The sequence below is a fragment of the Oncorhynchus mykiss genome, chromosome 20 (assembly GCF_057628025.1).
Source record: "Oncorhynchus mykiss isolate SJ-2025 chromosome 20, ASM5762802v1, whole genome shotgun sequence".
Classification (NCBI taxonomy): Eukaryota; Metazoa; Chordata; class Actinopteri; order Salmoniformes; family Salmonidae; genus Oncorhynchus; species Oncorhynchus mykiss.
In genome coordinates, this window is record NC_143041.1 from 10,693,991 (window position 1) to 10,706,393 (window position 12,403).

At 43.4% G+C, this 12,403-nt stretch overlaps 1 protein-coding gene across 8 annotated transcripts in view; it reads left to right on the top strand.

Annotated features, from left to right (window-relative positions):
• LOC110499092 (BTB/POZ domain-containing protein KCTD5) overlaps window positions 1-12,403 on the top strand; it is a 17,116-nt gene continuing 4,713 nt past the window's right edge. Inside the window, exons 1-6 of one of the 8 annotated variants that reach the window (XM_036955967.2) lie at window positions 1-495; window positions 8,524-8,632; window positions 8,798-8,889; window positions 10,131-10,226; window positions 10,831-10,956; window positions 11,421-11,544. In XM_036955967.2, coding sequence (XP_036811862.2) covers window positions 142-495; window positions 8,524-8,632; window positions 8,798-8,889; window positions 10,131-10,226; window positions 10,831-10,956; window positions 11,421-11,510 — 867 coding nt within the window. In that variant the 5' untranslated portion in view covers window positions 1-141 and the 3' untranslated portion in view covers window positions 11,511-11,544. Of the gene's footprint in view, window positions 496-8,523; window positions 8,633-8,797; window positions 8,890-10,127; window positions 10,275-10,830; window positions 10,957-11,420; window positions 11,545-12,403 lie in introns of all 8 variants that reach the window. The other 7 variants (XM_036955964.2, XM_036955965.2, XM_036955966.2 and 4 more) reach the window with 7 other exon arrangements.

The window sequence follows — 12,403 nt, forward strand, 5'->3', positions numbered from 1 at the left end:
GGGAAGATAGGCGGAGCTCGAGTCTACCGCGGTTGTGGTAGAGAGGGAACAGGCGTTGTTGAAAGGGAGAAGAAGCTGAAACGGCAGTTGGTACGCAAGCTATTGCTTTTTAACGTTGCTTGCATCAATTGCTATTTCCTAATGGCAACGGAGGATAAAAGGAAATCTGTGCCGCAGGCTGAATCAGAAATCGGTTCGTTACCGACACCTCATGGCTACAATAACAATAATAACAACAACAACAATAATAACAAAGATAGCGAGGGAAGCGAGAATACGACCACGGCCACTTCGAGCGCTACCGCATCGAGCGGGACAGGAACTCATAGCATCGGGAACGGCTCTGGAGTCAACCCTACAGTGGGAAATAACGGGAAATGGGTCCGGTTGAACGTCGGCGGCACAGTATTCCTCACAACGCGACATACCCTACTCAAAGAACAAACGTCCTTTCTCTATCGGCTCTGTCAACACCAGGACTTACATTCGGACACGGTAAGGCGAGTTGATCAAGCGCTTGGCTTCGATCAAGATAACATATCAGAGAAGAGCGATAAGGCAAGATGTTCATCGAACTCTCATGATCACTTGATGGAATTAATTAATTGAATGGATGGATGGATGGATGGATGGATGGATGGATGGATGGATAGATAGACGAATCAATTACATTTGAATGGTACCAGTAGATATGGCTCTGTGGTACGCCTACCCACCACCAGATATGGCTCTACCCAATACCCAGTGAGTCAGATGGATGTGCACTGGCTGCCGAATTCAGACCTGTGCAGAGTGTTTATGCTGGCAGCACAGAGGGGGAGGAGAGTGGTGGGGTAGACAAATATCTATAGATAGGTTGGCAATATGTGACTGATCTGTTCGTGAAATACAGTACATCACTAATGAAGTAAGCCTATAATAGGATTTATTTCAGTGTCTGTCTTTCTGTATGTGTGATCACAGATAGTATTGTCCCTTGGCTTCAAACATAGCCCTATAGTAGGCTGCTAAAATTGATTTTCCCTCCTGCATCACTGGTTACGGTGAGTAGATAAGGTGCATCATCTTTGTGTGACCTTCTTTAATGCCCTAGTGTCCATTAGTCTCGTTCCGACTCTCTCTTTCTCTCCCTCTCTGTCTTTCTCTCCCTCTGTCTTTTTCTCTCTTTCCATAGAATAAGTAAAGAGATTGTATGTGCGACTGTCTCTGTTGAGGTAAATAACACCTCTGTTTCCCTGTGGGACCTACTAAGGGACCTGGCACTAGGCTCGGCACACCGTGTAGTTCCTTGTGCAAATTCCGAGTAAATCATGAACACACCAGATGAGGGTTGACTTTTCCTGACCGGAGGCAGTGTGGCTGAACAGAGAGGCCAGGATGACAGGCAATAGAGAGACAGAGTAGCTAATTTTTAATCTTTGCCCTCTGTGTGTGTGTGTGTGTGTGTGTGTGTGTGTGTGTGTGTGTGTGTGCGCACATCTGTCTCTGTCCTCCTGCACCACTGGCCACAGTGAATAGATAAGTCGCATCATCTTTGTGTGTGACCTTCATTCCTCCTCTTTCTCTCTCTCTCTCTCTGTCTGTCTCTCCCTCTCTATGCCTCTAGTCAAACCCCATCTAAACACTCCCTCCTCTCCTCTGTTATCTCTCACGCCTTTTATGGTCCCTCTCTCCTTTCTCTCCTCTTTCTCTTCATTCTCTTCTCACACTTGAGTCATCTTATTCCTCTCAGGCTACTGTCATGTCATTGCCTCTTAATTAACTGTTTCTAAAACAGTACTAGCAGTCCACTTCTTTTTCTCCCCACTAATTTACTGTTAGTCCCTTCTTGTAACCTGGCTTATGATGAAAGGCCCCATAGAGTCCTCAGGAATACAGAGTACCCAAGTCCAACATTACATCCACAGAAGAAAGAGAAGAACAAGTACTAGTCCACTAGCTGTGTTTTTATTTTTCTGTTACCCAGGTGATTCTATCTTCACAGGAGCTCTATTGTTATCCGCTGCAGTGGGTTGCCGCAGTGTTTAGAACACACACACAAAGACACACACACACCAACTGTGTATTACTATTTTAATAAGATTATTGTCTGTCTGGCACCTACAGGTTTGCCCCCCCTCTCTGTCCCAAAATACATCCCTGGTGCCTGCTGTCACCCCTGCCCTGACTTCCACTCCCATCCTCCTGTCCCTTCCTGTCCCCCTCCTGCTCTTCTTTCTCTCATTATATTCTCCTTTTGTCCGCCTCTCCTCCTCCTGCTCCTCTTTCACTCCTCCTGCTCTCCTTCTGGCTCTGTTCACAGTACTCCAGCTGAAACCAGCATGTATGCTGTAGTTACAGGTTCTCCGTTATCACAGTTCAGGATTGTTGTGAAGCCTCTCCCTCCACCCTCTGTCACTGCAGATTCCAACACAAGCCCAAACTCATCTTGATAACCTGGGTAGTGATAAGATACAGCGGTTAGGGAGTTGGGACAGTAACCGAAAGTTTGCTTGTTCGTAATCCCTGAGTCGGTAAGGTGAAGAAATATGCCGTTCTGCCGTTGAGCAAGGCAGTTAACCACCACAACAACCGTTTCTACCCCCAAGCCATAAGACTGCTGAACACTGGATTATTTACATTGACCCCCCACCCCTCCCCCCATTTGTTTTTTAACACTGCTGCTACCTGCTGTTTGTTATCTATGCATAGTCACTTCACCCTACCTACATTTAGCAATGACCTACACTAACCTGTACCCCCACACATTTACCAGTACCCCGTGTATATAGCCCCGTTATTGGTATTTTATTGTGTTACTTTTTATCATTTTTTACTTTAGTTTATTTGGTAAATATTTTCTTAACTCTTCTTGAACTGCGCTCTTGGTTAAGGGCTTGTAAGTAAGCATGTCACGGTCAGCTCTACACATGTTATTTTCACGGTAAGCTCTACACATGTTATTTTCACGGTAAGCTCTACACATGTTATTTTCACGGTCAGCTCTACACATGTTATTTTCACGGTCAGCTCTACACATGTTATTTTCACGGTCAGCTCTACACATGTTATTTTCACGGTCAGCTCTACACATGTTATTTTCACGGTAAGCTCTACACATGTTATTTTCACGGTAAGCTCTACACACGTTATTTTCACGGTCAGCTCTACACATGTTATTTTCACGGTAAGCTCTACACATGTTATTTTCACGGTAAGCTCTACACATGTTATTTTCACAGTCAGCTCTACACATGTTATTTTCGGAGCATGTGACATATAAAGTTTGAATTGATTTGATTTTGCTCCCCGGGCGCCGATTACATGGATGTCGATTAAATATATTTTTCTTCTCAAACTATTTTGTGAAAAATGATCATATCTAAATCTGAAAACTACAAATTTCAAGAACAAATCACTCTGGAGTCAGATGTTTACAGGATGTGTAATTTAGTCTGTTAAGTTAAAGTTCAAATTAGGCAGGTCTGGTGCCGAAAAAGAAAGGAAAGTCTTGCCTATTTCACAAATATTTTATTTTGGAAAAAAAAGTTGTGTGTGTCCAGTCAGTAAAAATACTTTAAAGTACTACATACAGTGCCTTCAGAAACTATTCATAACCCTTGACTTATTCCACATTTTGTTGTGTTACGGCCTGAAATCAGAATATATATATTTTTTCACCCATCTACACACAATACCCCATAGTGACAAAGTGAAAACATGTTTTTAGAAATGTTTCACATGTATCAAAATGTAATATAGAAATATCTCATTTACATAAGTATTCACATGCCTGAGTCAATACTTTGTACAAGCACCTTTGGCAGCGATTACAGCTGTGAGTCTTTTTGGGTTAGTCTCTAATAGCTTTCCACACATGGATTGTGCAACATTCCCATTTTTCTTTTCCCATTTTTCAAGCTCTGTCAAATTGGTTGTTGATCATAGTCTACCGAAAGTTGTCTGTTCTTTCGGCCTACATTGGCGCGCTGGCCAGGTAGCCTCTAGGCCTACTTCTAAGCGTAATCGGGTGTGTGTCCTGTTCTACTGGTGATATACAGTATGTAATGGGGAATTGATATACACTAACAATCAAACACAAACAATTCTCATAATTAAGTTATAAAACAATGAATGTGCCCAATTGGTGGGGAGAGAGCGCATTCTGGAGAGAGAAGTGCATTGTACATCTGGGCACTACATGGTCAATCCATTGGCCATGCAGCATTTACAGTAATAGCCTGTGCAGATGTCAGGGGATTCATACTTCTTGCGCTTCGTGGAGCAGTGTAGAGCTGTTGTGAAGGAAGTTGTCAAGGAAGTGAGTTTGGGTTTATACAGGATGTACCGCCCCCACCTACCGTCAACCAATCAATGCGGAGCTATATGGAGCCCTCCACATTGTTACAATATTTGGGAGGCACATGGCCGATGCGGTACAAAGGTCCACACTCCATTTGGAGCCACCGACCATATTTTCCGATCAAGCATATATTGGCTTTTAGTCTAGACCTCAGCAATGTATTAGTTCACTGAGATGGGCACAAATGTGTATTTAATACTGCTCTACTAAAAATGATTGGTCGACCAACAGCCTATCAACCAAACAATGACCAGTCGACTCATTGGGGTCAGCCCTAGTTGATAATTGCCATAGATTTTCAAGTAGATTTAAGTAAAAACTGTAACGCAGCCACTCTGGAACATTCACAGTCTTCTTGGTAAACAACTCCATTGTAGATTTGGCCCTGTGTTTTAGGTTATTATTAAAAACTCCCCAGTCCTCAACGATCACAAGTATACCCAAAACATGATGCAGCCACCTCTATGCTTGAAAATATGGAGAGTGGCACTCTGTATTGGATTTACCCCAAACGTAACATTTTGTATTCAGGACAAAAAGTTAATTGCTTAGCTACATTTTTTGCAGTATTTCTTTAGTGCCTTGTTGCAAACAGGGTGCATGTTTTGGAATATTTTTATTCTGTACAGGCTTCCTTCTTTTCACTCTTTCAATTAAGTTAGTATTGTGGAGTAACTACAATGTGGTTGATCCATGCTCAGTTTTTCTACTATCACAGCCATTATACTCTCTTAACTGTTTTAAAGTCACCATTAGCCAAATCCCTGAGCGGTTTCCTTCCTCTCCAGCAACTGAGTTAGGAAGAATGCCTGTATCTTTGTAGTGCCTGGGTGTATTGATACACCATCTAAAGTGTAAAGAATAACCACCATGCTCAAAGAGATATTTAATGTCTGCTTTTTTATTTTGACCCATCTACCAATAGGTGCCCTTCTTTGCTAGGCATTGGAAAACCTCCCTTGTCTTTGTGGTTAAATCTGTGTTTGAAATGCACTGCTCGACTGAGGGACCTTACAGATAATTGTATGTGTGGGGTACAGAGATGACACAGTCATTCAAAAATCATGTAAAACATTATTATTGCACACAGAGTGAGTCCATGCAACTGATTATGTGACTTGTTAAGTACATTTTTACTCTTGAATATATTGAGGCTTGCCATAACAAAGGGTCTGAACAATGGTTGACTCAAGACATATCAGCTTTTCATTTAACTAATTAGTAACCATTTGGATTGAGATAATTCTACTTTGACATTATGGGGTATAGTGTGTAGGCCAGTGACAAATAAATCTAAATTTAATCCATTTTAAATTCCGGATGTAACACAAGAAAATGTGGAAAAAGTCAAGGGATCTGCATATTTCTGCGCAATATGCAGCACTGTTGTTGGCAGAGTGATTAGGACTTTACAATGTTAGAGGCTGGTGTTATGTGCTCTTGTGTGTACTATTTGACCTCCAATCCAAAATAGACCCAGCACTGAAGTAGCACAGTTGCAGATCTGTATGCGCTTCAGCCAACTTTATCGTTTATGTTGTCATACATGATAAAGGCAGTTCACTAAAACACTTGATTTCAAAGTTTAACAAACCCTACAACTCTGTACACAAGACTACTTTTTAACAATTTACACAGAACATTTTTACAAAAAAACACATTTACTGAAAGAACTGTGCAAATGCAAAGTTTGGTAACAGAATTTCGGTAAAAATCTCCTTCAGTTTTTTGAGTCCAGGTTTTCCAAAAACGGTTAAATATCTGCTGAGATTTCAACAATGTCTGCAGAAAAAATGGGGTGTCACCAATGACATGACATTGGAAAACCGGCCGCGACAGGGAGGTCCATGGGGCGACGCACAATTGAGCTAGCGTCGTCCGGGTTAGGGAGGGTTTGGCCGGTAGGCATATCCTTGTCTCATCGCGCACTAGCGACTCCTGTGGCGGGCTAACCAGGTCGCCAGGTACAGGTGCTCGTACGGGAGTTGTAGCGATGAGACAAGATAGTAACTACTAACAATTAGATAGTACAAAATAAAGGAGAAAAGGGGGTAACAAAAAATGGAAAACACACAAAAAAAACACAGACTTTAATTATCCTCCCTCTTCATGCGGAAAATAAATGTGAAAATATCTGAAAGATAGGTGGGTTTTTGGTAAAGGAATTTCAAGGCAGTGTTTCTTAAAGTTTCAGAAGGCAAAACTAAATATGTTTTGATATTAGTCTTTACTTCAACATTATTGTGTTTTGATGCATTTCTGATGCCCTTTAAGACATTTTCTGTCAGATCTTTTCCAAGACCCCTTTTCCATCTGTTTGACCAGAAATCAATGTGTGTTCTTAATTTTTAGGATGGAAAATAGTTGACAAATGTATATATGCCTTAATAAATAAATAAAATACTCTTCGCTTTTATTAGACAATCAATTTGATATTCTCCTATGAACTTCACATGTTGGTACACATGGGTCCTTTTAGATGGAAATGACCTGACCAGGCTAGCATTAGACTGGTTCAGTTTGGTCTCAGCCAGTGTTTTCACACCAGGAGAGGAAGTAAAGATTGTATGTGTGTCTGTGTCTGTCTCTATTTCTGTGCTGAGACAAATAACACCTCTGTTTGCCTAACAGATATTTCCTGTGGGACCCAGTGAGGCCCCCATAGAGACTAGGCTAGGCACACTGTGTAGTTCCTTGGGTAAATCATTAACACACCAGATGAGGGTTGAATCTTCCGTGGAATTTTTTTTAACGGGCTGACTGGCGGCAGTGTGGCTGAACAGACAGGCCAGGATCACAGGAGATCACAGATATAGCCAATTTTTCATCTTCGCCCTCAGTGTGTGCGTTCATGCCTGAGTGCATGTGTTTATCATTCATAGCGAGGGTACCTAGATATTCTGGAAGCCTCACACAGGTGTCGTCATCATACATACTGTCAATGAGGAGGTGTCTGTCTGTCCTCAACTGTAGTTGCTCTGGGTTTGTTTGTCTCTCTGCCTCTGTCTAGCCCCCTTTCCCCCAGCAACTCTCCCTGTGCCCTTGTCTGTCCTCTGTATCTCTCTCTTTCTGTTTATCTGTCTCTCTCTCCCTCCCCCTGTCTGAGTCCTCCTCTATCCAGTGTCTGCCAGCTCTCATCTCCAATCGATTCTTCTCTGCCTGTCCCTTCTTCATTCAGCTGAGTGCCTCACATACCCTCCATCCCTCTGCCTTCTCGCTCTCGCTCTAATCTGCAGGCTCTCATTCCTTTCCCTCCATTCCTATTATTTTGTAGCACTTCTTCGATTCAGATTCAGAGCTGTGCCCTCTTACCACAGCCTCTCCATCCCTCTGCACGTCTCATTCACACTCTCTCCCTCTCGCTGTCTGTCTGATCTGCAGGCTCTCATTCCTTTCCCTCCATTCCTATTATTTTGCAGCACTTCTTCAATTCAGATTCAGAGCTGTGCCCTCTTACCACAGCCTCTCCATCCCTCCCCTCTTCTCCATCCCGCTCTCCATCTGCTCCTTAATCAGCTACTTCTGTCTTTCTTCTCCTCTCTTATCTAGCTCGCTCCACTCTGCCACTTGTTTGTGTTCCTGAATCCCTCTCTCCCAATTTCCTCTTTCTGAACTCCTTGGCCTCTCTCTCCTCCTCTTTCTCATCTCTCTCTACCTCCCTCTCTCTGTCTAGAGTCTCTGCATCTCTGTGTTTGAAAATGGGTGCCTGGGGCTGGTTTAGTAATTGGCGTGCAGGGAGAGCTTTATGGAGATGCTGTAAAGGCACTGGCATGCCGTCAGCTAAGAAAGGGCCACGCCATGTGAATGTAACAGGCTCTCTCTCAATCTTTCTCTCCCCATCTCTCCATATCTTTCTCTCTCTCTTCACTCTCAGTCCCTCTGTGTATATCCCCTCTCTCTCTCCTTATCTCTACCCCCCCCCCCCCCACCACACTCTCTGAATCTCTTTCGCACTATCTGTAATATAGAACCACTAGGCTCTAATAGTGCCACTCTTATCACTCTGAAAAGAGGACTTTTGCTGTTAGTTTGAAACAAGTGATCGCAAGTGGGTTTCCAAACATAGATCTCGACCAAAACCCAATACAATAGAATTGCACAAGAGAATAGCACTTAATATTGATCTCATATTAATACCTTTATTAATTCTTATGGTTGTTCTCTCCCTTCCTCTGTTGTAGGACGAGACAGGGGCCTATGTGATAGACAGAGACCCCACCTACTTCGGCCCCATCCTTAACTACCTGCGACACGGCAAACTGGTCTACAACAAGGAGCTGGCTGAAGAAGGTACTAGATTACATTTGGTATTAGATATTGCGTTATGATGCTATTATAATGTATAGTAAGATTGTTAATAAGAATGTAATAACACTTTGATTGACCGTGTGTGTGTGTGTGTGTGTGTGTGTGTGTGTGTGTGTGTGTGTGTGTGTGTGTTGTGCTCTGTCCCAGGTGTGTTAGAGGAGGCTGAGTTCTACAACATCACTCCTCTGATAAAACTGATCAAGGAGAGGATCCTGGAGCGAGACTGTAAAGTCACACAGGTCAAACACACACACACACTCAGCTTTGTTTTTGTGAATGTTCTGGACTTTTTGGGGAGTACATTTTTTTTCTTCTTAATCCTAATTCAGGGCATGAGAAACGCCATGACTGTTCTTTTTTTCCTACCTTGTCAAGACTTTCTGGTGACTTGTCAGGACATTGTGGTCCTGATAAGGTAGGAAAAATACACACACACACACACACACACACACACACACACACACACACACACACACACACACACACACACACACACACACACACACACACACACACACACACACACAGTAGATAAAATACAGGGATTTACACAATACAAGATGGCTACAGGTCTGCTAAAACAAAAACAGACTTGTGCATGTGCCAAGCAGAAAGACTGTTCAGCCATGTGTTTCACTCTTTCTGTATTTGAAAGTTATTTTTCAGTATATTTCACCCATCATGTCTATGATTTCTGTTATGTAACTTTCAATCTTCCTCCTACTCTCTCTGTATTATACACTTTACTGTACCCTCCGTCTCTACCCTTCGGCTAGACACACGCTCATGCACACACACACTGTGGGCTGTGGGGGTGCGTGCTACATCACTGCTTATAACTATAAGAAATGTAAAATGTGTCAAATCAATTATATCAAGCTCAGGGCACCAGCTATGCATTTGGCTAGTGGCTAGATGTCAAAATCAAGACTCTTAGTTACAGCAGCCTTTCAATCCCCTCCTAGATGCGTACACAAAAATAAAATATGAAATATTATATTTAGGTAATATCATATGTTCCAGTATGGTGATAGCACCCAACCCTAACGCTCACTCTCACTATCATTCATCTTCCAAACATCACTACCTCTTGCTAACCTCTTGCTCTCCCAATCCTCTTTCTCTCTGCTAATAAATGCCTTTACTTTCCTTTCCTTACAAACATCTCACCTTGTACAACTATTGGTCACTCTGTTTTCTCTTCTGTCTCGTTCTCTCCCTTCCTAGACCCCCCCCCTCTCTCTCTCTCTCTCTCTCTCTCTCTCTCTCTCTCTCTCTCTCTCATTCTACATCCATACACCTTTCCCACCTACCTATATCTGTACATTCCCTCCCTATCTTCCTCCTCCTCCTTCTCCTCCTTTTACACCCTCTCTCTCTCTGTCCATCAGCATGTGCCTCCTAAACATGTGTACCGGGTGCTGCAGTGTTTACATTTCTCTCTCTCCACACTCTTCTCTCTCTCTCCGTCCATCAGCAGGTGCCTCCTAAACATGTGTACCGGGTGCTGCAGTGCCAGGAGGAGGAGCTGACCCAGATGGTTTCCACCATGTCAGACGGCTGGAAGTTTGAGCAGGTCAGCGTGCGCACCTGCAGAAAGCCCCGCACCGGACTGCTCTGGACTGTGGGTTGGACTCACGCTGCTGCTCTGCTCTACCACACTCCCAACCAATCAACCCCTTTCCTGCTCTCTGTTAGCCAATCAGAGCCTCAGAGTCAGACCAATCAGACCAATCCGAGACCAAGGCCCAGTCCCAATCTGCTCACAAAAACGGCCTCCTTTTCACATTTCCTTCCGCTCAGAAGAAGACTGATCTAAACAGACACAGACCAGTGATCATAAGGGAAAGGAGATGCAAAAAGGAAGCAGAGCCAAGGAAGCTCCATTGGAAGCTACCATATGTTGGCACATTGCCAGTTCAGTAAAGTGTTTTGAGTAGTACTGTAATGCTAAACATTGCCGTCAGTGCTTCAGGGTGTACAGTTCAGTCTCACTGCCCACAGTAGAGTTGTAGCAGACATGTAGTGCTGCTAGGCTGTCCTTACCCTCTGTCCCTCCTCCCTGCATGAGCATCCATGACTTTACCTGCTGTGATACGGGCCACCTCTCTTTCTCTGTCCAACTTTCTTTCTCTTTTTTTTTGTTGCTCCATCTCTCTTTTTCTCTCTGTCTCTAATAGATGGTAAACATTGGTTCGTCGTATAGCTATGGGACAGAGGACCAGGCAGAGTTTCTGTGTGTGGTGTCCAAGGAGCTACACACACCTGGCTCAGGCCTGGGCACCGAACAGAGCCACAAGACCAAGGTGAGACTGACACACAGGAAACATATACACACACACACACACACACACACACACACACAGGTACATGGGCAGATGTGTCTTAGGGATATACTCATACATCGTACACCACACACCATTCACATATCACCACCATTCACTTCCACAAAGGTCTGAAGTAGCAGGATACGGATCTGTCACAGAGTGTCTCCATGTGACATTTCTCTTCATCCAAGATGATCTGAGTATCCTTTGATCTTAGTGTTGGCATTTTCCACTCAAACACTGAATGTCACACACACAACTCTCAAATGTCATTCACAAGCGCATTCACATTCACTCCATCATCCACACCTCCCTCTCTCTCGCTCTCTCTTTCTCTTTCACTCTCAATCTCTCTCCCTCTCCCAGATACTCAATCTGTTCATTCTTTTTTGTTGTCGTTCTGTCTCGTTTTTTTTATTCTCCGTCCTTTTATTGGAGTGAAGGCTTCAGAGGTGCAGCAGGAGAAAGGAGCGCAGGATGAGGTGGAGGGAAGAGAGAGAAATACCACCCCGAATGAGTGGATAAGGGAATGACAGTCTTGTGTCAGTGTTCCAAAGACGTGAATGGGTGAGGATCCATGCTAGTGTTGTTGGCTGGTAGTGGGTAGTAGCAGTAGTAGACTGTGTGATCAAAAGGGTCCAGGGCTGTTCCACAGCATTACATTGCCTTGCCTCAAACTCCATACAGTATTCAAAGGCCAAGGAGAGACTAACTTTTATTCAAGTTTTTTTGATTTACAAATATGTAGAGAGAAAAAAGTAGGCCTTGCACTTTTGCTCCCCATCTTAAAAAGTGAACTACTATTTGTTTGAAATACCATGTGTGATGCCAGAGTGTTCGATTTGCTCTGGGGACATTGTGTCCTGCCTGGAAAATGATCTGTTCAGCAGCGTAACCCAGCTGGTCTGATGATGAGTTAGTCTCACTAGGCAGGCGGGTTGCCTCCCACATTAACAATGCCCTAGATCTGGGATTTCCCAGACTAATGATGAGCTGACGCTGCTGTGCTGCCATTGATCCAACCCGACACCTAAACGTCTCTCATTACCAATGCAATGACATGGAATAGCCCTGACATTTTGTGTAGTGGTAGTATTAGTGTGTTTTACATTTTACATGAAAAAAAGACACAAACACACACAATCTTACTTGTACATGTGTAAAGGGGACATTTTGGCAGAACTGCACAGTGGGGCTGCGCTGTTTATGTTCATCCAAACACCAATTAATCAAGTGACGAGAAGTGTCAAAGAAACAATACAAGCTTATGTTGTTGTTTTTCCATTCACAACGAAGGGAGTCCTGGATGTCACAAACACTATTACTTTATCATTCTGTCCCCATCGTCACCATCAGCATCAAACATAACATACATTTACTGTATGTGTTTAGATTGTTTCACATGTCACCCAATCAAAGCGGATAC